Raw genomic sequence first — 25,364 nt, 5'->3', positions numbered from 1 at the left:
CATTATGTTCAATGATTTCCAGGCCGCTAAATCCGCAATCCATTACGATTCGTTGCGTTGGTGCAGCATGCCTTCACCGGAAATTGCCAATATATTTCAATTATGGCTACTTTTGTCTTACAATGATGCGACCTGCCGAAGTACAGAAAATCCCTACATCAATTACACTTCAATCCGAGTTTATTGCACCCCCTTTCAACGGCATAGCGTCATATGACCCTACCGGAATACTTGGTTACTTATTCATTACCTTCCAGTTATCATATACTCGAAATTACTTTAGTTGCTGTTAGCCGTAGGTTGTCATAGCCAGTGGAAAAAGTCGCCGTTTGCCCTCCTGTTTTCGACTTGTACATGCGGACTACATACATGCCACTACGTTTCCTCAAAGTCTGATGAAAAGTTTATGAATATATTTCCAGCGTTTACCATAACAAATATAACTAAACTTACATTAATTCTAAAATTTTCTAAATAGCATTGTGACCCACCTCAAAATGCTCTGTGACCCACCTTTTCAGAACCCCTGTGCCAACACAAAGCCCGGCTCGCTTGCACTCGATAGTATTTGTAAAACACCGCTTACATGGCAAATAGGATTCTAGATAACCCCCACCACATAGAAAGGGATTCTAGTGTAAACCTTGGTCGTACGCGAATCCGCAACCTATTTCCGCCACTCATGGCTACTTAAACTGCTAGGGTGCCGCGAACTATGCCTCCTTTTGATGGGGTGAAAAAGCTTGAAAACCACTGGTGTATAGTCACTACGTGAGTATTGCGTGGCGACAAGAACTCACTACTAAACTTCCAACACTTGAACAACGAACCTGTGCTCGAACTCGCCCGACGCCCTATCACGTCTCAGCGTTGGTGCAGACGGCCTTAATATAAAAAAAAACGACCCATTTGGATATCTATGTGTCAATGTATGTCACATGTTATGACAAAGCCTAGGCATCACATGAACACAACGCAGTGCCGCCATACAACTTGTATTGAACCCCGAGCACAATTCAACACCAGACGACGGACAAGAAAGAAACGAAGTAAACGAATGATCCACACACCGAACACGAATTGAAGAACTATCAATTGTATCATAACAAAGTTCGAAACTAATTATTAAATGGCATAGTACATCTACCCAGTAAAATGAAAATATCCGGAAAAGCTGCATCACACTTGACAAATCTTTGGGAGTGTGACTTTCGAAGCCTAAGAAGTGGAGTGAAAGTTATACGAAGTATGCAGACAAAATAAGAGAAACAGTAATAACCAGATATTAGGATTTATTTGGATATGACAAAACCGGGGTTCATGATTTTGGTCAGAATTCGAATGGATATTGATTCACAATTATTTTTATCCCGAATTTGAATATGAAATTTGTTGATAATTTTCAATTTTCATTCTACTTTTAAACAAATTTGTATCATTATCGGTTTTGAAGGTTCGACTCTGGTGTCAGTATATCAATATTGGCCCTAAACTATTAACAATAGCAGAAATGCAAGTTAGTATATTCAAATGATGCCAACAAATGAATGGCTATCGACAGCTGGAATTTCTCACAAACACAGTCATGAGTTTTCACTTCAGGATAGATATTCATGTGAGTCTACAATATTCTCAATACTCTTCCAAGTAAATTCCTTTCCACAGATACCACAGCTATGCGTAGCTAAATGAATCCTGAAATGAAATCTTCGAGCGAATTCTTTGCCACAAATACCACATTAACCATTTGTCAGACAGCCATGAAAATCAGGATGTGTTGTCGTGTGCGATCATTAAGATTTTTCTACACATACAAAATATTTTCGACTTTTCACACCATCATGCGTAGCCTGTGTCCTTAGAGCACATTTTGTAACTAAATCGTTTCAAACATACATCAAATTTATGGCTTCTTACACCCGCATGGACATCGAGATGGATTTTCAAAGAAGATATGCTTTCCCACAAACATCACATTCATCGTGTGGCACTAGCATGATTATCTAAATGCTTTTGCACGTAATATTGTGAGGTAAATCCTTTCCCACATACGTCACATTCATGAGTTACATCAGCATGGATATCAAGATGATATTCCAACGAGAAATTTGTAGTAAATATCACATTTACGACAGTTTACACCAGTATGCATAGCCATGTGTCTCTTCAATTCAAAGCATGTATCGCCATGTGTCTTTTTAAGTCACTCTTTTGTTTGTAGCATTTCCCACATATATCACATTTATGACATTTCACAGCAGCATGCATAGCCATGTGACTATTCAATCCACTCTTTCGTGAGAACCCTTTCCCACATATATCACATTTATGACTTTTTACAGCAGCATGCATAGCCGTGTGTGCCCTCAATCCCCTCTTTATTGTGAACGCTTTCCCACATATGTCACATTTGTGACAGTTTACACCAGCATGCATAGCCATGTGTCCCTCCAATCCGTCTTTTCGTGTGAACCCTTTTCCACATATATCACATTTATGACTTTTTACAGCAGCATGTATATCCATGTGCAGCTTCAATCCGCTTTTTCTTGTGAACACTTTCCCACATATGTCACATTTGTGACAGTTTACACCAGCATGCATATCCATGTGCATCTTGAGGGTGCCCATTTGTGTGAACGCTTTTCCACATATGTCACATTTGTGACAGTTTACACCAGCATGCATATCCATGTGCATCTTGAGGGTGCCCATTTGTGTGAACGCTTTTCCACATACAACGCATTTATGAGTTACACCAGCATGCATATCCATGTGTTTCCTCAATCCCCTCTTTATTGTGAACGCTTTCCCGCATATGTCACATTTGTGACAGTTTACACCAGCATGCATAGCCATGTGTCCCTCCAATCCCTCTTTTCGTGTGAACCCTTTTCCACATATATCACATTTATGACGTTTTACAGCAGCATGCATAGCCATGTGTCGCTTCAAGCCCTTTTTTCGTGTGAACCCTATTCCACATATATCACATTTATGACTTTTTACAGCAGCATGCATAGCCGTGTGTGTCCTCAATCCCCTCTTTATTGTGAACGCTTTCCCACATATGTCACATTTGTGACAGTTTACACCAGCATGCATAGCCATGTGTCCCTCCAATCCGTCTTTTCGTGTGAACCCTTTTCCACATATATCACATTTATGACTTTTTACAGCAGCATGTATATCCATGTGCAGCTTCAACTCGCTTTTTCTTGTGAACACTTTCCCACATATGTCACATTTGTGACAGTTTACACCAGCATGTATATCCATGTGCAGCTTCAATACCCTCTTTCTTGTGAACACTTTCCCACATATGTCACATTTGTGACAGTTTACACCAGTATGCACGACCATGTGTATCTTCAATCCACTCTTTTGTGTGAAGCTTTTCCCACATACATCACATTCAGGATTTTTAAAACCGACATGCCTATTCATATGAATTCCCAGTTTACTCCTTAGAGTAAATTCTTTCCCACAAATATGACATTGATAGCATTTGAGGCCAAAATGTATAGCCATGTGTCTTTTGAGTTTACTCTTGCAAGTAAACACTTTTCCACATATATCGCAATGGAGATCTTTTGTGGAACAACCAGGAATATGCGAGTCCATGGGAATCTTTTTCAACAATATTTTTTGGAGATAATGGCAGGTGGAAGCATTAATCAAGTGGATTCCAAAAAGAGACGAGTATGGGTTACTAATGAATAGTGGTGTTGTTTTCCTGTTAAAATTTCCAATTAACTCATATTATGTTTTATACACGACTAAATTAAATATTGATCTAAAATCGAGTATCGCTAGATTTTGAAATGCAATATTATAGGCAGAACAATTCGGTATAATTGTTTAATATACGATCATCAACGACACTAATATGATAACTAGGGCAAGTTTTTGCAACTTTTTTTACAGCTTCCTGCAGCTTCCTAAATACTCGGAAGTTATGTGGAATGCTGTTTTAAGCTGTTTCAAGGAATCTTATAGTACAACTTTTGTCCATTTTTTTCATGCAACTTTTTGCAACTTTTACGATTTTTCATGCAATCAACATTTTACTGGAAATATTTGGCAGTATATGTAAATAGATCGCTTGATTATGTCACTGTTTTTCGAGAATTTTTGTGAAATACATGGTCGAATTCGACTGAAATACCGTAAATCAGCACTGAAGTAACGCTTTAAAGGGTATTTCGGGAGATGAGCCGGAAAGTTGACCTTTCTTTAGTCAACCAATGGAGAATGTGTATGGAAAACTGTACTTCGGGAGTGGAACTGGGAAGTTGACCTTTTTTTAGTCAACCGACCAAAATGTGGTCTTTTAAAGCAACTTTTGTGAAAAAATAAATGCAACAAAAACTTCCCCTAATGATAACGCAAAATGACCTAACTATGGTGAGCATTATCGTTGTTGCATCAATATTTGCCACTTGAAATTCGCACAATGTAACCGAACGATGAAAATACGTTGTCAGAATGATTTAACCAAGCCTACGAATGAAACGTTCATTGGAGAGGGTATCAGCCAAGTTGCAGAGTGAAATTCGGGAAGAAACAGCTGATAGAACTAACTAATATTTGCCTATATACAAAATCTTTTTAAATACAATTCAGTGGAAAGCCATTTTACCATAATAATTACTTTAACAGCACTAGCGATATGAGAAAGAGCTCAGCTATCACTTGCAAATGTTTTATAAAACCACACTGTCCTTATTTATATGATTTGTTACTCAGTATCAGTATCAATAACAATACCAGTTAATGAAGAATTTCATCATTTCGAAACACCACAAAACTGCGATCGATACAATGAAAAGATAGGAAGGTGTCGAAACGACTTGGAGTAGTCTTTGAAATCAGACACCCGCTCGGGCCTAGGCGATGTAAAGAGGAGGCATGCACACTGAATGAAAAGTAAAAGAAGATAATACAAAGGACAAGCGACAAAATAAGGTGGCAGGTGACAGAAGGCGAGATCGATGTGTCCGGTCGTGGTCCTGTAAATTTGAGAGTTGACTAGTATTGATTCAGTGGAAATTGCTTGTATTTCGACTAGACTGTGGACAACTGGACAATTGGACATGCTCGACGACTGTCGGATAGCCGACAAGATACTGTTCCACAAATCAGGTCTGACATATTTGATAGAGCGATGATTGTAGGCTGATTAGTAAATATCTGGATACTTGCGTGACGGTCTCGCGTTTATGTACCATACGAAGCGATGAATACTGGTAATCGCTGCGCACAGTTGGTGGATACCAGCAATGATTTATTAGTTCTTAGTAGGGCGATTTTTTACCTAAAAAACGGCAGATTATGACCTAAAAATCAAAATTTTGAGATTTTTTACCTTAAAAATCTTAATTTTGACCAAATTTGACCAAACGCAAGCAAATTGGGCGTTTTCCCACATAATGTTAGAATTGTAGTACTTATCTACATTTCTGGTTGGAACTGACTGTCCTTACGAAGCAGTTTGGCCTGAGAAAATACTTTTTTGCCTCAAAAACTGACAATTTTTACATGAAAAAAAAACTAATTTTAACGAAATCTGGCCCTATACTGCTGGTGACAAATCGTGTTGCTTCATTCTGACAAAGGTGTCTACTGTCTACATCACAATTTGTCATCATGCACTTCTTGATATAAGAACCATGCAATGCCCTGCCCACGCAGTCTTGCTCCAGTTGGGATATTGTGGTACGTTGAGCATAACACCATGTCAACCTATTTGTTTCATTTGAATGTTTATGATGCACAATGAGCAGACAATGGGCCGTCTACAACAGTAGGCCTATAAAATAGGTTACAAGCTGTAAAATGTCAAATGATAAGTTCACCGACAGTGCAAAATCTACGATACAAACGAAATGCAGGTTGCAAAAAAGTTTTAATTTTATAAAACAATTTGACATTTTTTGACCTAACGCTACAATTTTGACCCAATTTTGACTTTTTTTGACATGTAAAAAAATAAACATTAGTTATTATATTCTAGTTATTATAGTGATGTATTATATGATGATAGTCATCGCTATACTGCATGCTGTGATATTGATATGGACAACTACTATTTTTTCAGCTTTCCCAAATTGGATTAGAATTAGAATTACTGAATTTGCGAAATATTGGAAGTTTAATCAAGCTCAGTTCATATCAAATCGGAATTTATTCTCGTAGGCATGATCGTGGCAAATGTCGATACAGAAAGCTTGGCTCGTTTATCATTATAAAGTTCTCCTGTAGCATTTTCGGAAAAGAAGAAATTAGATTAGAATAAAATTAGAGTATAGAAATATTTCCAAAATTAGATTAGAATCAGAATTAGAGCAACGAAACATGTCACAATTACATTCGAATGATATTACCGACATTTTCCTCTAATGTGGTCCAATTATCCAACTAGAATTGTCTAGTGGCCCAAGTCTGCGCGACAGGTCAGTTACTTCTGCGGCCCGCGGGTGGTTTGAGATTATACGAAAACCAATGACATCAAACTATTGCATTCCGAAAGATATCATGTTACCGTACCATTTTTTACCGCCAGACTGTTTAGAGCCAAGTGTACCTGGTGTGATCAGAGACTAGATGACCTTCACGGTCTTATCGATCATTCCTATCTAATACCGAATACTGTGCATGCATATTTTCTGTACCACCACCACTGCCGTGTGTTATGTATTTTGGTTGGATGAAAATAAAGACTCTCTCTCTCTAACAGATTTTTCGCGAAAGACAGTATTGGTATGTCTAGATTTTGATTTTGTTCTATACGGCGATGGATAACAAAATTTCGTAGTATATACCTTCATGATTCCATCTAACACTGTACCAAGTTTCAAGGCCGTGACTCAATAGTTACAGTAGTAAGTGAGGATTTTTCGGAAAATTTGATATTGGTATATGTGAATTTTGAAAGTTTTCCAAAGCGAGATGGATGACGAAATTCGGTATGGTATATCTTGGTTGTGTTAGGGCTAGATGACAGCATAAAAATATGCCATACTAAATCCTATCACCCAACTCGATATGGAACACAGTCAAAAGCAACTAAGACCGATAGCGACTTTGCCTTTAATTATTATTGAGCCACAGCCTTGAAACTTTGGTACAGGGCTAGATGAATGCATCAAAATATACCGTAATAGTAAAAAACGTAGTATATTTTTGTCTTTGACGTTTTTTGCGGCATATACACCGACTCATGATACCCATACACAAGATCTGCGGATATGCATACCATGAGTGCATGATGTGCATATGCCGCTGGACAAGGAAGTACAGATATAGCCTTTACGGCTTTCTAAGTCATGCACCAACCCTCCATGCTATCCCAGTACTGCATGAGCGCCAAGCAGGGAAGCCATGGATACCAGTGTTACTAATCAGGTCTTTGGTCTGACCCGGCCGGGGATCGCTTACTAAATCCTGTCACCTAACTCGATATGAAACACAGCCAAAATCAACGAAGACCTATAGCGTATCTGACTTTAATTAATGCTGCAGACAATAACAATTTCATCAAAGGTATCTGGGCGTGACAGTCACGTGATTTGCGGAGTGTCCACACCACCTTTGAGTACACGCTGGTTACACTATCTCAAAGGAAAGTTTCGATTTTTTCAAATTGATGAAAATAGCAACAATTTATCGGGGTTGCGCACATACTGCATGCGTAAATGACGATTATACAAGCTTCTAGCGTTGACGAACTTGACACACAGCTTCCAATGGTAATGTTTTAGTATTAGCGGCAATCATTTGCGCCTATTGAAGTCAGTTTGCAGAGATTCGATTTCATTTAGATTCGCAATGTCACTCTTACACCAGTATAACACAATAGTCGCTCATCACTCAGCAATCAGCATGCATTTAGCGAACAACGACATTTGTCTCTAAACCAGTGGTTGCCAAACTCTGAAACGCGAGCATCTCAAGTGGTACGCCAGTTGCTTCAGCGAGCCTAGAGGTTTCTGTAGGCTACTAAGAATTACATATGAAGACCAAGATTTCTAATTTGCTTTGCATCCAATCGATGCGACAATAGCGTTTGATAGATACCAGTTATTACGAATTCTGAGCTGTTTATGATGAATTGCATTGTCGCAGGTGCCCCCTCCCCTTTCGCGCTGTATTTTTGTACAATAAATATGAAAATTGGTGATATTGGATGAAAAAATATTCAAATTTAGTTATTCATGGGCATCGTTGGTAAATATCAATAATCATTGAAGGTTTTCATAATTTTGTTTACTCATCTAGGCGACAGGCGAGGTACTGCGCAACTTGCCTCCCCTGACCACACGTCACTGTTTTAAACCGACTCTATTATAGATGCGATTCTTCATGCTATTGGAGCCAGGCCTGTTGCAGAAGCGATAAATCAGAGTATAGGCGCCGACTATATCTACGAGGTGGCGGCAACCTCGTACAAAATGCTCAAACGCCCAAGTGATTTGTGAGTTTGTGACCAGTAATTAGTAATCAGGCGAATCGAACCGAACTCGTTAGGGACGTCTTCGATTTCGATATGCACGTGTGTCAGGCGCGTAGCTACGAGGGTTTCAGGGGTCAAACGCAAAACCCCGTCATTTTGAAATGATCCTTCCAACTCTAATACTCAGTTGCAATTCAATAATCGTGTTATCAATGTTCCGCGCGGCTGATTTGCGAGAAACGTGTTGAGAAGAGTCTATGATTATCTCCCACTGAGATTGTCGCGAAATTAGGTCATTCATTCCCATGCGCGTGGCAATCGTCGCTAGCCTGATTTATCGCGTCTCTAACAAGCCTGGGTTCGCAGACTTGAACATGAACAATCGCATCTGCAATAAGCCCAGTTCATACACCATCATCGCTTGCCTGCGCAATCGCATCTGCATTGGCGGCCTCGGCCTGGTGTGCACGATATCATCGCTGGCATACACAATAGCTTCTGCAATAGGCCTGGTGCGAAAGATGTCATTGCTGGCCATGTGGCTAACTATCGCGTCGCGGGCCTAGCGTGCTTTTGCTCCACCTCTCGCTGGTGTGGAGACAATGCGGTCGATTTTACGCTAATTAATGATTGTTTTTTATGTCATTGATTAAAAAGCAACTTCACGAAACTGAATAACATCGAATAGCTGCAAACAGACTTTAACGTGCGTAATTGATTCCCACTAATACCTCAACGTAACGATCAGAGGATGTGTACCATGGCATGAGTTCTGAAAGACGACATAGGTTTGAAATGGGTACCATCAAGTTCGGACATTTTGATTAGCGAAAACTGTCGCCTAAGACTGCGTAATACGAGCGCGTATTTAATTGTTCACCAGGGATCAGGGACTAGCTAATTGACAGCCCTCCCAGAATCTTTGGCAAGCTTATCATACGCCTTAAATCGTCAGTACGAAGAGATTATATGATCGCCATTTACACATGTACTTGACCGGCATTGAATTGACGCTATATCGGTAAATTTGAAAAAAAAACATCCAAATCCCACTAATTTTTCCACTGGCCAGTGGCCACGCACCTGGCGTGTGCTGAGAAGCACACTCTTAGATCTCCTCTCCCGACCAGGCGCCCAAATAGACGTTCTGCTTTTCTGAATTCTAAATTATGTGCGCCCATATTCGTTTACAAAACCATTCGTGAGCTAGCTAGCTTCGTGATAGTCTTTGTAATCGGAGCGCGAATTTGAAGGGTGTGTTGGTGTGTGATTGCTAATTGGAATTCATTTCTGCGCAGAGTCGTTTCGCTAACAAGGCTTTGCCAGTGACAACTATTGAGAAATGTAGCAATACAGCTTAAACACCGATATAATGAGAAAACTATTGTCGCGACGAAAGCTGCTCAATACGGTGTCAGACTCAAAACCCATTTGTGGCGATACTGATTAGGATACACGCTTTCTCATTTGCCATCATCCATATTTCTTGTTATCTACTCGATACATTCGTACTCCGAAATTGTCGCGGAAGGTCATTTTTCATTGTTCCTTTCGTTATTAACGTGCAGTAGGCTGTCATCTCCAGATTCTGGGTGGCACAAATTCTGACTATAATCGATTAGTTTGAACAGGGAACCTTCTATACATTCCGATCATCTTGATTGCTGGATTGGATGTACGTACTCGTATCGAGAACAACAATATCGAATACTAAACTATTAGGCAGTTGGTAGACAGTGGATTTCTATTGATAAGATCGCGGCATGCACTCGGAAGTGGAATTAATTCCAGCCCAGGGGTGCCAACCTGCCGCCGTAGAAGGAAATTTGTGCGGTCGTCAACACGTAATTGAATTAGTTGGTCAACGCGAAGCAAGAAACCGCAAGAGACAATTACTGATTGGCTGCGCGATTTCGCGTTTGTAATCATCATTATCGTCTGCTTGAAATATTCGAGAGTTGTCGTATGTTACCTGCCAGGCTAGTGCGTGGTGTATTTCGTTACTTACACGGCGCATTGCGCGTGAATAACATTAATGCAACTCCAGATTCTTAGAGTGACGTAAAATCTGATTTTTGTTCGATGCATTCCGTCGGACGGATTGGCTGCGTAGTTACTCTTTCGAATGATCGTACCGAAAGATACCATTTAATAAGTCGACTGCATGGTTTGATATTAATGAGTGCAGGGTCGATATTAAAACGTCACGCCAGCGGCATGTAGTAAAGTCCGTTTTATTGCGGCGATGACGTCATCGATATGGAACAATTATGACGTCACAAGACTTCGCCACCTCGCAAAAAATAAATGTCGGCGCCTATGAATCAGACCATGATACCTTGCGCACCAGGCCTATTGCAAATGCGATTTTTAATGACAGTGGAACCAGGCCTGTTGGAGATGCGATAAAACCGCGACAATACCGCCAGCGACAATACCGCGAGCGCATAGCAATCAATGTTTGAACTTTCGCGTTCAGACGAAAAACAATCGCATCGGGAGATCGCGTGCCGTTGTGCACTGTGCACTGTGTGCACTGTGCAGTGCTGTGCACAGGCGATTCTCGCAAATTGTTAATACGGTTCCCGTTAATTGGCCGCGCGCAATTCTGATATTATGAATTCCTGCATCATAGGTTCATAGCGGAACATTGGGTATTTGAAAATGACGGGGTTTCGGCTTTTAAAGGGGATCCCCTCGTGAGCTACGCGCCTGGACTCCGTCCGGTCCGCAGTTCCGCGGTTTAATATTGCCATTGTATGCCTGAACTACGCACAGGGCTGCTTGAGAAATCACTCAAAATATTATTGCTACGACCGCGTAAACAGATCAGACGAACCTAAAGTAGACATGATTCTAGTAGCGGTATAAGATTCTGCAACAGTTTCAAGTTAAAGAGTTCTCGACGCCATATACTTCAGGCAATTACTTCGCACTATCCTAATACCCAAAACCTATACGCTGCCTATTTACTTTTTACCCAATACCTTTGACAGTCTCTAAGTTTCCCCTTGCAACTGGCCTTTACGATACACAAAGGCTCGAAACAGCCTGCGCCAGACTATTGCACTGATATCAGTCTGATTTATTCTGCTGTCTGTGTGATTGACGCGGCAATTCTGATCTACAGCTGGTCAGTGGTCACGCATGGGTAATCAGCTAACGCAACCCAGATCCTTTCAACATCTTTGTTATTTACATGAGATTTACTTGTAATTCCGACAATAAATCCGGTGTACATGCTCGTTTCTCAGTGTGCACAGGTCACTCCCGGAACAGTGGATACCAGTGGCGGCTCGTCCTATAGGGCAACTGGGGCATTGCCCCACCTAAAATTCTGTTCAATAACAATTTAACCATTTATAGACGCACAGCAATCAATATATACCGAGATCACAGCGAAACCCGCGTTCTTCTTGTGCTTTCGCTTGCAAACGCCCATACATAGCGAAGTCTCTGCGAAAATCGAATTCTCTTCTGTGTTTTCGCTTTGTGAATGCCTAGCCGGGGCTTGCCCCGGTAGCGCTCATAACAAGCTTTCACTATCTATTCTCTCAAAGCCGCGCACAATAAAGAAACGGTGATTTACTCTCTCCTATTCGTAAAATGGCCGAGCAACCGGGGCAAATATGCTTGCTGGCCCCTAAGGTGTGATGTAACAATCGTATCTATATCTGAACTCGGTTACCGTAATATGCGTTGAGTCGACCTTTGCTGGAACAGGTCGATTTTGACGGTGTTTCGCACCATGATATTTCTTGAAACTTGGTATGATATGTCGTGAAGGTAGTATTTAACACTGCTCCAAGTTTCAGGCTTGCTACTTAAAGATAATGGTAGTAATTCCGTTTCCGAAGTTCAGTGTGTGCTGATCTATCATGTACATAGTAAAGCAAACAGATTTTACTCAAAAGCCGGTATTGGTCTCCATTGATTTTGACGATGTTCTATACCGAGATCGGTCATGACATTTGGCACGATAAGTGTTAGTATCGACCGCTGTAACAAGTTTTAAGTTTGTCACTGAACTATGTGGGTGGTAATTTCGTTTCCAAAGTCGAGTAAGAGCTGACTCTTCATTTATCGCCAACAAATTTACGCAAAAGCCGTTATTGGTCTCTGTTGATTTCAACGATGTTCCATACCTAGATCTGTCATGAGCTTTCGCACGGTATGTCTGGATTTTAGTATCGAACACGGTGCCAAGTCTTAAAGTTGACACTCAATGATTGAGGCAGTTATTTCGTTTTCGAGGTCGAGTATGGTAGAGATGCGCGCTGATCTGATACTTAGCCTACCTACGTCATTGCGGATCTCACGCAATAGCCGGTGTCGGTCTGTGCTAATCTATAGTCTGCGTTCCATAACGAGATCGGTGATGATATTTCCAATGGTATATCTCGATGATCGCATGAAACAGCTGACCAAGATTCTCGGTTTGCATTCAAATATTCACATAATTTTATGTTCGCCAATGTCCATTTCACTGTGAAATTGTGGCCTTCAAACCATTTGCTTACAATCCCCTGTCAAATGCGATAGCTATTTCATTTTCGATGTCGGCTAACAGCTGATCATTCGATCAGCCTATTCCTCGATCTATTTTACTCAAAGTTCGGTGTTCGTCTGTTTGTATTGATTTTGACAGTGTACCATACCGGAATGGGTTATGAGATTGCGTATGCTACTTCTCGATGATTTCTTGTAACAGTATACTAAGTTACGGCTTTTATTCATGTATTTATTGATTAGTATATTTTCCAACGCCGATTTCGCAGCATACTTATAGACTCTAAGCCGTATGTGTTGTGTCACAGTCTCCAGTTTCAAGGCCAAAATGTCCTATGATGTTCCGAGACCGAAGTTCCGAGGCTGCTGTCCTTAGTTCTTCAAAGACCATTCAAATTGATGTTCTGGATTCAATATGACAGGCCCAATCTATGAGATAACAATTGCGTATGTGTCCGAACTCGTTGACCTTTCCAGTTAGGCTTACGCAATCTCTCGAGTTCTAGTCATTGGAATGAGTCAGGTCAAGTCAAGTGCGAACATGAATCGTATTGAATCTTTGTTCCGTACGTAGTTTACGCAGTTGTCTTTAGAGCGAAAATGAGAGGTCTAGAAGTTGTCCAGTCTATTGATCCAATCGTACGCCGGGTGCCTACGTTTTGGTTGCCTATTATCACCTGGTCGTAACCAGAGATGGCCACAGTCCGGTTCAGGAGCCGGAGCAGGATTTCAATGTTTTTTTACCTGGCCGGACTGGATCCGGATTTTGAATTTGGGGTGACGGTCGGATTTTAGCCGGATTTTTTTGCTGTGATATGATTAATTAGCATTGTTCTGGCAGGATTTTTTCGGATTCCGAACTGGACATTCACCAGCCGGATTTCTTTGGACTATGAATTTCCTATTGCCAGCCGGATCCGGATAGATTCGGATCCCGAAATTTTGGAATCCGCCCATCTCTGGTCGTAATCACCAGCTCAGTGGTCGTAACACACCAGGATCGTGTGCGAAACACTTCGGACGGGCTTAGAAAAATTAGGGTCTATCGATTTGCGTAATCTATAACTATACCATGAAATCATAACGCATGCTACTAAGGATGACCTGATACTTGATTCGTGGCATAGGGACGATTCTTAGTTCACGTACATTTTGTAAAATAATCCTTTGTTAAAAAATAAATGAATAAAACATTTGTTACCACACTTCAAGTCACGGCTCACCGGCAAACCTCTCGCGGCACCTACGTTAAAATCACTGTTGTCGGGAAATTCATGTGAGCATCATAAAGTTACTTTTTTACGTTGGAAAACGCCATTGTGACGTCATGTTGATAAAAGTCGCTCGCAGCCCTTGCCCCACCACCCGATATTGTCACGAGCCGCCACTGGTGGATACATATATTGAAGACCGTAAATTAGTATGAAACGTTTCAACAGCGCAACCATGATTGTATTCGTGAGTTGTGGTGACACTGTGACAGCCGTGTGCAACAAAATCAAAACATTCTGATGGGATGTACTGGATCCAATGAGCCGAAAAACTGACTAACTGTGGAAACTGAACAATTAACACTCAATCAGTACGCCGTACACGACAACTGAAAGCACACAGTAACTACTGGGACCGGCTGCTCATAATAAGGTGGTCGATAGCAGATTATTATCGGTAGGCCTACCTGATGAGTAGCGTTGCATGTAAAACAAAAATCAAGTCAATACAAATATGTTTAAAACATGACTGTTAAAACGTCATTATATAGTTAGTTTCCAGACATGACGTCACGAATCGTTAATTGTGATATCACACTGGAATGACATTATATTGACAAATGAAAATATAGAGTAAATAGATGGAGAATGGGGACGACTATTTCAACAGGAAGATGGTTCTTTTCCATCAATGTGCAAGCAGTGTTGGGATGAATACTTCAATTATTTCAAAGCAAATATGTAGCAGGGTTGTTCAGAATTGATCGACTTTCAAAATGTCGTGGTTTTCAGTCCGATTCCCATGCCTTATACCATAAAAACATATTCTAGGTACTTTTTTTCGTAAGTCCTCCCTTGCATCCGTGCGCACATTGAGCTAGAAGAATATCGGCTAAAAATAGGCGATTCCCCTAAAATTTGAGTGTCGCTATTCGGATTAGGCTAGTAAAACGTCATATATAAGCTGGTTTTATATAGCTATTGCGGTTGGAGTGCTACATAACCTCACTATAGAAAGTATTGTCAGTTCAGGACACCATTTTCATGTCCCACACTGCCTTAGAACTCCTCAAAACTGCCTAAGACTGATAGTCATTTTGTTGGATCACCTATCCTACACTCCTCAACCCTACCCGAGATTGTTCATCAATTGCCGGGATCACCACGTGCAAGAATGCAACTGTAAATGTATCATTCACTCACAGCCACATTATAAACATCACATTGTTCAAAGGAAATGAAACAAAAAGGCAAAGAAACAGATCAACTTGGCAAATACTACTTAATCAGGTCCGGATGAAATGGTTGCTTTAGAGAAATCGTCATATCTGTTACCGTTATCTTCCACGGCTTGTAAGAGGCTCGCTCGCTGTTCTTTGTCATCTGTTTTGAAAGCATCAAAGTCGGTATTCAATTTCACCGAACGCTCTGCTGCGCCGTTAACTATTTCAACGCTACTCACAAATTCTTGAGCAGTCATGAAATGCGAATCAGTATGCCATTCCGAAACTAGAAGACTAAACCAATCATGTTCGACATGTATAGCATTGAATAGAAACCATGATTCCGGTTCAATTAACAACCATACTCATTGACTCAGAGACAGAGTCAGAGATCAGACTCAGAGGTATAGCCGACCTCTGCGAAATTGTTCAAGGATTGGCATTTGCAGCAATTTAGCAGCCATCGCTTCCTTCACTTTGTCAGGAATCTTTGGTTTAGCCGAGAACATTGTCGATACCACCGCTTCCTCGGTGAGATGCCAATGATGTTCTCGCATCTTTTTATATGCCACATCAGCAACTGTGAAATCGCACAATGAAAAGTCTGTCATGCCATGAAGGAATTTGAGATCAATATACTGTGCGTCACATGCATTACCAGTTTTCAACCAAGCTGGGACCACAGGGCAACTTTCTAATGAACTCTTCAGATTGCTCTCTCCACATGAACATTTTTGACAGGAAAGCACTTGACTCATCCATCCAGTGCTATTAGTAGCACCAGGCTTGCGAAAACGATTATCAATATATTGGGTAGCTACAGAGGTGGTCAGTAACGAAGTACTTCTACTTTTTCGAAGTACTCAAGTAGTTTTCCTCTACTTCTGGTACTTACTCAAGTAGATCTGATTTTCGCTACTTCTACTTCTACTTCGTAATTTTTTGTGATCTACTTACTTACTTTTCGCTATTTTCAGTTTGTCAAGTAGAAGTAGTTTAATCCTCCAGTCAGGAAGATAGCCTGAGGAATTTCGGGGCTGTTTTCAAGGAGTATTAACATTTAATCTTCATAAAAGTTGAGTAAAGCCCAGAATTTTCGTCGCGCTCCGCGCTCCGTGGATATGGATTAACCAGCATGATTTCACGAAAGTTTCGGTGAATATAATTTAGGTAGCGGGTTGGCATGGTTCCGTCCACACCGCATTGTCTCCCATTGCCCACATCAAACATTTCATGACAGTGTATATATGGCTCATCATAACGTTTGAAACTGATGTTTAGCAATCTAGCATTTCCTATCATATCGTAATCTAGCAGTCCATGGCGTATCCTAATCTGGAAAAGTAGAATCTAACTTTTGTTAGTTTTAGAGCTGTTTTAGCATACCATCTTTGAAACTTTCTGGACTAAAAACATATGAAATACATTTTCCGCTTTTATAAATAGTATTTATATTTCACTTTCAATTCCCAGTATCATATATTTGAGTTATAATTGATATCCGTTCTTTTGTCTGGATAACATACATGGTGAAGTATAAAAGCAACCTTTTGTAAAGCTACACAATATCGCATTTTTACGATCCACCATATTTTTATTCACGTTTTCTAATCGCGCAAAGTGTTTACTTCGTATCCTATACAACTTCTCCGTATTGCTCTTCGACTAAACTACGGGCCTTATAATATGTGGGAGTGCGCCGTAACATGATATTTTCCAAAACGTGCTGTTCGATTAAACATAGGATTAGTACCGCATTTCCATATCAATATCATCATTTTCATCCCATTATGCGGACGAATGCTTACCCTGTCGAAAATTGATTGCCTCGTGATATGCATCAATATGAATTAAGCTCGACACCTTTTCGCATAGCTCAATTTGCACCTTTTGACAACCCATGAGAACGAATTACGAGCGTTTTCACAACTACTTACTTACTTGAGTAGATTTAAAGTCGGTCAATTCTACTTCTACTTCAAGTAGTTTTAGGTTGCCTGTGGAAGAAGTACTTCTACTTGTACTTGAGTAGATTTTTTTCGTCGCTACTTCTACTTCTACTTGAGTAGCTTTCTTGACTACTTTGACCACCTCTGGGTAGCTATAATCGCCAAGGTGCCTGTTGCACATTCTCTGTAGTCATTTATTATCAAGACTTCTTTCTGCTTTCCATTATATGGCTTCATCAGTGGAATTATTTCTTGCTTAGCTTCATCAGCTTTGATCGCCAACCAGCTGCATTCATCAAACTGAAGTGTTTTAGAGCTTCTTAATTGATCAATATCTTTCCACTTCTTGGAAGGTATTAAAATCTGTGTTTTCAGGGCCTGTGGTCGCAGATCCAAACACACTCCACTTCCAGACCTCCCCGGATGACTAGTTCATAAATATGATGGTGACAAGCAGAAGTAGAAAGTAGAAAACTTTCCTGTTTATCAATTCTTCAAGTAACAGAACCGCACCTTTATTTTTTCCATTGTTTGAGGGTGTTGTGTCAAACACAAGAGCTCTGACATTATTTGTTAAATTATAATGTTCCAGCCAGCCTGTGCTTTTCCTGTAGCACTCTCCAGAGTTCGATTGTCAAGAAGTTTGCCTTTCTCAAATGCGTTGGAATACGCAGACTATGCCAGCACTGCCTAGGCCTCAAATTTCCCTCCGAAACGACTTCTCGTGAGCATTGCATCCCAGTGCAATGCAATGTGCCAAGTTGATCTGTTTCTTTGCCTTTTTGTTTCGTTTCCTTTGAACAATGTGATGTTTATAATGTGGCTGTGAGTGAATGATACATTTACAGTTGTATTCTTGCACGTGGTGATCCCGGCAATTGATGAACAATCTCGGGTAGGGTTGAGGAGTGTAGGATAGGTGATATAACAAAATGACTATCAGTCTTAGGCAGTTTTGAGGAGTTCTAAGGCAGTGTGGGACATGAAAATGGTGTCCTGAACTGACAATACTTTCTATAGTGAGGTTATGTAGCACTCCAACCGCAATAGCTACATAAAACCAGCTTATATATGACGTTTTACTAGCCTAGTGCGAATAGCGACACTCAAATTTTAGGGGAATCCCCTATTTTTAGCCGATATTCTTCCAGCTCAATGTGCACACGGATGCAAGGGATGAATTACGAAAAAAAGTACCTAGAATATGTTTTTATGGTATAAGGCATGGGAATCGGACTGAAAACCACGACATTTTGAAAGTCGATCAATTCTGAACAACCCTAAGTAGCTGCATTTCTTGAAATACACAGTGCACAGTAGGCTATGGCAGGGGTTCTCAACCTTTTTGACCTCGCGGCACACTTTGGAATTGAAAAATTGTTCGCGGCACACTAGCGCAGTGGTTCTGAACTCTTTTGGCTTACGGCACAGGCAAACTACCAGAATGCGTATAACAGCAACCATATATAGTCTTACAGAGGGGGCCATGGCCACTGACGAAGTACTTCTAGCTTTTTGGAGCACCTAAGTAAGCTTTTCTCTGCGTGAGTTTTCTTTTATCTCTGTGGACATCTCTAAAATACGTCTACGAATGGTATCATTTGACATGGGAATCGTTTTCGATTCTTCCCAAACATTTCTTTACAATTTTATTGCAGGCCGGAAGAAGAACTTTCTCCGCTTCCGTGTGAGGTTTTGAATTATCAGCTATACCTCTGTTACCACCAATGCTCCCTCTAATTGTTGACGGGACTGCACAGTGCGCACACTCACCAACTCACTGCGCAGACCCTTGGACAACATTGCGAAGCGACTAAATATGATGTCATCACTTCGGATTTTTTGTGCGCAACTTACATTTTCTGTGCGCAGAGACCGTGTCAGCACTGCGCGTTTGCGCACTTACGCAGCTTGGAGCGAACATTGGTTACCATAAAACGGGCCTGCTGAGATCTCGTTTATCTTCAGGTAGAGCTTAATTTCATAAGATTGGCTTTACAATAAAGCCTGCCCACTACCGCATTGTCGATGCAATTATCCGTCGCATCGAAGAGTCCAATCACGATCGCCACTAACAAATGCAGAGACGTATAGAAGTGTATTATATACATGGATGCCACACGCATTTCCACCCAGATCGTGTAATAGCACCTGTGAGGATAGTATACCTCAATAGTGTTACTGGCAGCCACCCGCAGTTCAATTGTAGTTCCAACAAACCGGGATAATAAACCTCAACGGCGGAGAAATTTGAATCTGATATAATTTGATCAACTTTACTTCTCAATTCTCGAATTTGTCGCTTGCAACGTAACGTTGCGCCCTGAGCCTACATTTTACCTGCAGTGCAAGCACGCTACCTAACAATCGCAATGTGAATGGCTATGTTGGCAAATCTAATTTGTAAACGTGAACATCACTTCCAAATGAGTTCATTTCTCGATGGTGAGAATGCCTTCCTAGGTGTTGGAGGTCTGTATAGGCTCCTACTCGTCCTCCGATCTGCAAAAGCAGTGTCTTACAAAAAGTGGGCCGTGCTATGAGTTGGCATCGCAGGAATCAAAATAATAAGTGATATCGGTATGGTGTAAACTGTAAATTGATCATCGATGACGAAGACATGGCAAGAATACGACTACAAATAGAATCAGAAAAAGGTCATCAACCTGCGTCATGTCCCTGTTATGCCTCCGGTTCTGATGGGGGTGACAAGTAAAAGGTGGACACATCGGCCACACCTCAATATCACGGTCCAAATGCCCGAGTTTAGTTATCACCGTCCTAAATACTACTATGTATGGGCAAACTAGCGTATCACACTATCACACCCATTGACGGTTAAGGCCCCAGTTTGATTCATGGCAGTGCAGTAGCAAGTTATGAAGCGTCGCAGATTTATTAGATTCTCCCATTTACTTTGCTGTGCTCAGAGCGTTTTTACAATACAAAGCCCAGAGAAAGAGCCAATTCATGGCCTAGGCCTAAGGCAGAATTACCATCGTCCTCCATTTTCGGGTTTTTGAAAATGTCCTCCGAGGATGCCTAAATGTCGTCCTTTTTGAGATTTTGTCCTATTTTTTGAGAATTTTGGTTCAACATAGGGCAACATTCGATCGAGATACCATAAAATAGCACTGAACTAACGCTCAGGCGGGTATTTCGGGAGCTGAGCGAAAGTTGAACTTTTTTTTCTTTAGTCAACCGACCACGAAGTGGAAAACATTTACCATTTTTCAGGATTTTCCACCGGTATTCTAAGTTTGAAAATTTTGAAAAAGTGTCCTACTTTCCCGATTCCAGAATATGGTAACCCTACCTAATAGGGATGCCAGATTGAGATACTAGATTTTGAGATGCCGTGACTACGGTCGCCTTGACATCCTCATATCTGATAACTGCATCGGATTGTGCATCGCGTGTCTTGATCGGGTAAATCTAATAGAAAAACCAACAATGACACACTCAAAATTTAGATTTTTGTTATACTTCGACATAGGTTACCACATTTTGCTCGCGGCACACCTGAGCAGTCCAATTGGCACACTAGTGTGCCGCGGCACACGCCGGTTGAGAACCACTGGGCTATGGCAATTTGGCGATTAAAATAAGTTTGTGCATAGTAGAATATTTCATATCAGACGGCCATTCTGTTTATGTGAGTCCTGAAGTTTTAGCAGTTAGTAAGCGAAAATGCTTCGTGATTTCTATAATCTAAAAAACTACAAATTGGGCTATCAACCATTTTGCAAATTTGAAGGTTTCGCGGCCTCCTGAAAATGCTTCGCGGACCCCAGGTTGAGAATGAGAACCACTGCGATAGAGCCCGTTGCTAAGGATTCGTCGGATGGATAAAATATGTGAATTTCGGCAACATACTCATTGACGTTGTAGCTGGTTGGCCTGGAAAATGCCACGATGCACGAATATTTGCCAACAGCAGGCGTTTCGAAAAATGCCAAGGCAGTACATTGTTTTCCGATGTCAGTTAACCAGACCACGACCTTTCATATCGATTTCGACTTCCGACGCATTCCACCTCCTTTTACTTGTACATTGTACAAGCCTCCTCTTTACATCGCCAAGGCCACGTGAGTGTCTTATCTTCACTGTATCGCAGTCTTGCGGTGTATTGAAATGAGTTGTTAATAACAAATTTAAACTACCAATAAGGCTGATAGATATTTTACTGGCTAGGCTACTGAAAAATTCCATCAAGTATCATTGAAATCTCAGTTCTTATCCAATACTCTCATACAGACAGCTCAGGCAATGAATTTATTTTTAAAGTCCAAGGAATACGAAGGTGTAAACATACCGTCAGGGTTGCGATGACTCGAGTCACGATTTTCTGATGTCGATCGACTTGAGTCATTTTCTCAAAATACGGAAATGACTCGACTCGAGTCAATTTGTGTATTGACTCGAGTCATCGCGTATGACGCGAACCAAGTCATATGACTCGAGACTCAGACAGCGAAGACCGACATTTCATCGTAATTTTAAGAATAGTTTAGTACCCACACTATTAAGATTTCGTCCATTGGTACTTGGAAATGCGACCAGAATCTGCTAAAAGTGAGGAAAACGAGTACATTAAAAATGCGAACCATTTGATATCGCTGAACGGAGTTAAAAAAGGCGGGTTTAACGAGACTTTATCTGGAAACTAAGCAGTCAACACTATGACTTGGCCTTGAGTCATAATACCACAACTCGGATTATGCCCTCTGCTCGCTGACTTGGACTAGGTGGTGAGCTGAAAATGACTCAACAAAAGTCAAAACTATAAGTGGCATTGACTTGCGACTTGGTTACAAACTTGCATTCCGTACTGTTTTGTTGGCGACTATGCATGCATACCCTCTGAACACCTACTGTGTGACATCACCTCAAACTTGTGACATCAGAAAATATTTCCGTGTCCTACTCAAGTAGCGACAATATCGACTCCACCAGGAACTAGTTCATTATACATTGACAAAATAGATACACCCCTATTTGTCTTGAGTCATATGAGTGGCGTGCAGGTCTAGTCAATACACGAATTGTCTCAAGTCAAGTTGAGTCATTTTTTAAAATTACTACAATGACTGGAGTCGAGTCACAAGTAAGGTCATTACAACCCTACACACAATACACACATAAAACGACACGTTTTCCAGCACGAATGCTTGTTTGATTTCAAAAAACGTAAGCAAAAATACACTAGCACAACCCTCCAGGTCACCCTTCATAAAATCTGGGTAGTTCGTTCCCGAGAATCACTTTTCGTTCCACCCCGCTTTTATCAATAGCAGCAAGCCTTATCACTCCGCCACTGGAGCCATCTCTGTTCATAGCGAGAGCTAGAGAATTGGCTACGAAATCCAGGCACTGTTGCTTGGTCATGTTTGGCTTGAACGTGGCGTCCACATGGCCATAGACGTACGTGCTACCGGAGCCTCCGATCGAAAATGGTTGACGCACCACCATTCCGCCCAGCGGTATAGTGTAGACTTGTCCACCTGGTTGAGAAAAGGTAAGGTCAGACTTGGACAACAAGAAAATGTTCAGCTTTTCCAAATTGAAGTATAATTAGAATTGTAGCTGCATAGATTTTTTGCAAACTGGATTAGAATTACTGAACTCGCAAAAACTTGGTACCGTAATTGAATTAAATTCCGAATTAGGAAAAAAAATCAGGTTCGGTCCATATGAATTACGAGTCCACTCCCGTAAGTATGAGAAGGCAAACCAAGTTTGGCTCGTTTCGCGCTATACAGTGCAAATGTAGCATTTTTCAGGAAAACCAGTTATTGGATTAGAATTAAAATCAGAGCACAGAAAGATTTCATAATTAGATTAGAATTATATTACCAGCAGTTCGCTCTAATTATCTATTTTTTTCAGTCTGGGTAAAGTCATCAACATTAAATTTGCAACCGCTAACACAGTGATGTGGCAATCATAGATATTTATTGACAAAGTTTGGGAGCTTGTTAAGGACTGTCGGAGCTTGTTTTCCATGTAAAACATAAACATTCAATCTCTTTCACGAAATTTAGTGGGGCAAGCTAGCTTACTTAACTCATAGGCACTGTGTCAACCGTAAATCAGAAGTGATGTTTTCAAGGTTAATGAAAATCATTTGTTTTATCCACTCTACGAAGTAGCATATAACTAAACACCTGGTTCCTGGATTAATGCATAGGTCAACAGATTCTTGCTGCTAGGTGTTTATCCATGGGTTGATCAAACAGTAAATAATTTGGAAAATTATCAATTCCCAAGACTCCTAGTTGAGATTGATTGATCAATTTCTTTAGTTCTGTCGGCATGCATTTATTACTGTTGAAGTGTTGATTGAATTTGGTGTTAGAATGACAAAGGTAATGTCTTACAATTACAATGGTGTGGGTCATAAAAGTGAGGTATGGAAATATCGTATATGGTGTACTACAAAAATAGTTATATTTTGTCTTGATGTTTTGAAGGTATTATTAATCATCAAATTGGTTTGTTGATCTGATTATTAAGACAGAATAATCATGACAATTTAATGTTGTCTTAAAAAGCTCGATCAGTCTCAATTCCAAGTCATACTTTGATCAGTAAGACTGACGTTGCTAAAAAAATCAGACCATAATGTCGATGTGGAATTAAAGTACCGTAGGTCAAGTCTGTTTTACACATTTTTAGAATATTAACATCACGTAGCCTATACAGTTTTCATTTTCTCTCGGTAATATCTATGTCATGATTAATTTCGAAACAATGTGACAAACATGGCCGAAAATATGAAAATATTACAAAAACTTGATTTTCTATCAATTTCAAAAATGGATCTCCAAATTTGAAAAATGGACATCAGCTACTTCGATTCCAAAACGAAACCAGCTTATATATTCTCATGCGACGTGCGACCTAGGGTGCATTGGAAAATTGATTGTAGGCCTACTGTAATCTGAAATAAAATCATACAAATTTCAAGAAAAACATAGGTGCGCGTATACCTTCTTTCGGATCCCATCCCGCGACAATAATCCCGGCCATGAGCTGGTCTCTATTGTGGTAACAGAACCGTCTGAATATTTGAGCCGCGGTGTGCACCGAGGGCAGCTCGCCCATTTCGATCCCGTTCAGCTCAACATGCGCGGCTACTATGTCCGCAATTGCTTGAGTATCGGCTGCAGAACCGGAGCGACAACAGAATATTCTTTCGTGAATTGGTGTAAGTTTGTCTGTAACTCGGTTGGCGATATACGATCCTGATGTCGTGCGGGAATCGGCACCGATTACGACTCCTCCGTCGAATTCCACTGCCATTATGGATGTTCCCGTGCTTACTTCTTCCTGCGTGAAGCTTTGCTCCATCATGGGGGCCGTAGCAAGCATAATTTTAGTCTTTTATCGGGAAATTTAGACTGGACTGCCTAAGTTCAACGAAGAAAATATCACGGCGTTCGGCGCTGACGATGCAATATCATGAAACATGACTTCGCATAATTGATTGCTGCGCAGTGCCATCTCGGGTCGAATTTTTTAAATCATTTTAGAACGCTTCATCTCTTGCTAAAATAATCGTATGGTAGTTTTTCCAATTTTGCCAAATAATATCCGACTCATTCACCATGCGATATTTCAATTTCAAGCGACAGAAATCAAGAGGCGGCGCTCTTACCGGTCCCACAGTCTTCGAGCATGTCCTGTTTAATGTCCACCGTCCAGTATTCTAAATGCAAGTCGATGCATAACAATTCCAACTGAATTAATACTGCTCAACCCTCAAGATTACCAGATCTCTATCTGTCATATCGACATTACCACCACCAGTCGTTTTGTGTTATTTCTTTTCATCCAGCCAGGGTGTCAGATTCCATAGACTACTCCTTGTCGCTTCGACATCTTCCTGTCTTTTCATTGTATCGCATTTTTTGTGGTGTATTGAACTGATAAAATTGCTAATAAACCAATGATGATGATGATGATGATGATTTACATCGTCTGGGCTCAAGTGCGAGTCTGATTTCGAAGACTA

The 25,364-nt window shown here is 40.7% G+C and overlaps 3 protein-coding genes across 3 annotated transcripts in view; 1 reads left to right on the top strand and 2 right to left on the bottom strand.

Annotated features, from left to right (window-relative positions):
• LOC145436412 (proteasome subunit beta type-7-like) overlaps positions 1 to 25,364 on the top strand; it is a 73,237-nt gene that overhangs the window by 40,328 nt on the left and 7,545 nt on the right. The gene's annotated exons all lie outside the window — the stretch shown is intronic.
• Positions 980 to 3,232, bottom strand: LOC145435334 (uncharacterized). The gene has a single exon (XM_080312623.1). It carries the CDS (start codon positions 3,193 to 3,195, stop codon positions 2,167 to 2,169), a length of 1,029 nt encoding a protein of 342 aa, XP_080168749.1. The 5' UTR covers positions 3,196 to 3,232; the 3' UTR covers positions 980 to 2,166.
• LOC145436413 (proteasome subunit beta type-6-like) lies at positions 22,502 to 24,806 on the bottom strand. The gene is made up of 2 exons (XM_080313760.1): positions 24,340 to 24,806; positions 22,502 to 22,851 (listed from the first exon to the last, which is right to left on the bottom strand). The coding sequence occupies exons 1-2, from the start codon at positions 24,719 to 24,721 to the stop codon at positions 22,571 to 22,573; spliced, it is 663 nt and encodes a 220-aa protein (XP_080169886.1). The 5' UTR covers positions 24,722 to 24,806; the 3' UTR covers positions 22,502 to 22,570.

Source organism: Botryllus schlosseri, chromosome 3 (assembly GCF_051294905.1).
Source record: "Botryllus schlosseri isolate E-star chromosome 3, Bs_hap1, whole genome shotgun sequence".
NCBI lineage: Eukaryota > Metazoa > Chordata > Ascidiacea > Stolidobranchia > Styelidae > Botryllus > Botryllus schlosseri.
This window is presented reverse-complemented; position numbering and strand designations above follow the sequence as displayed.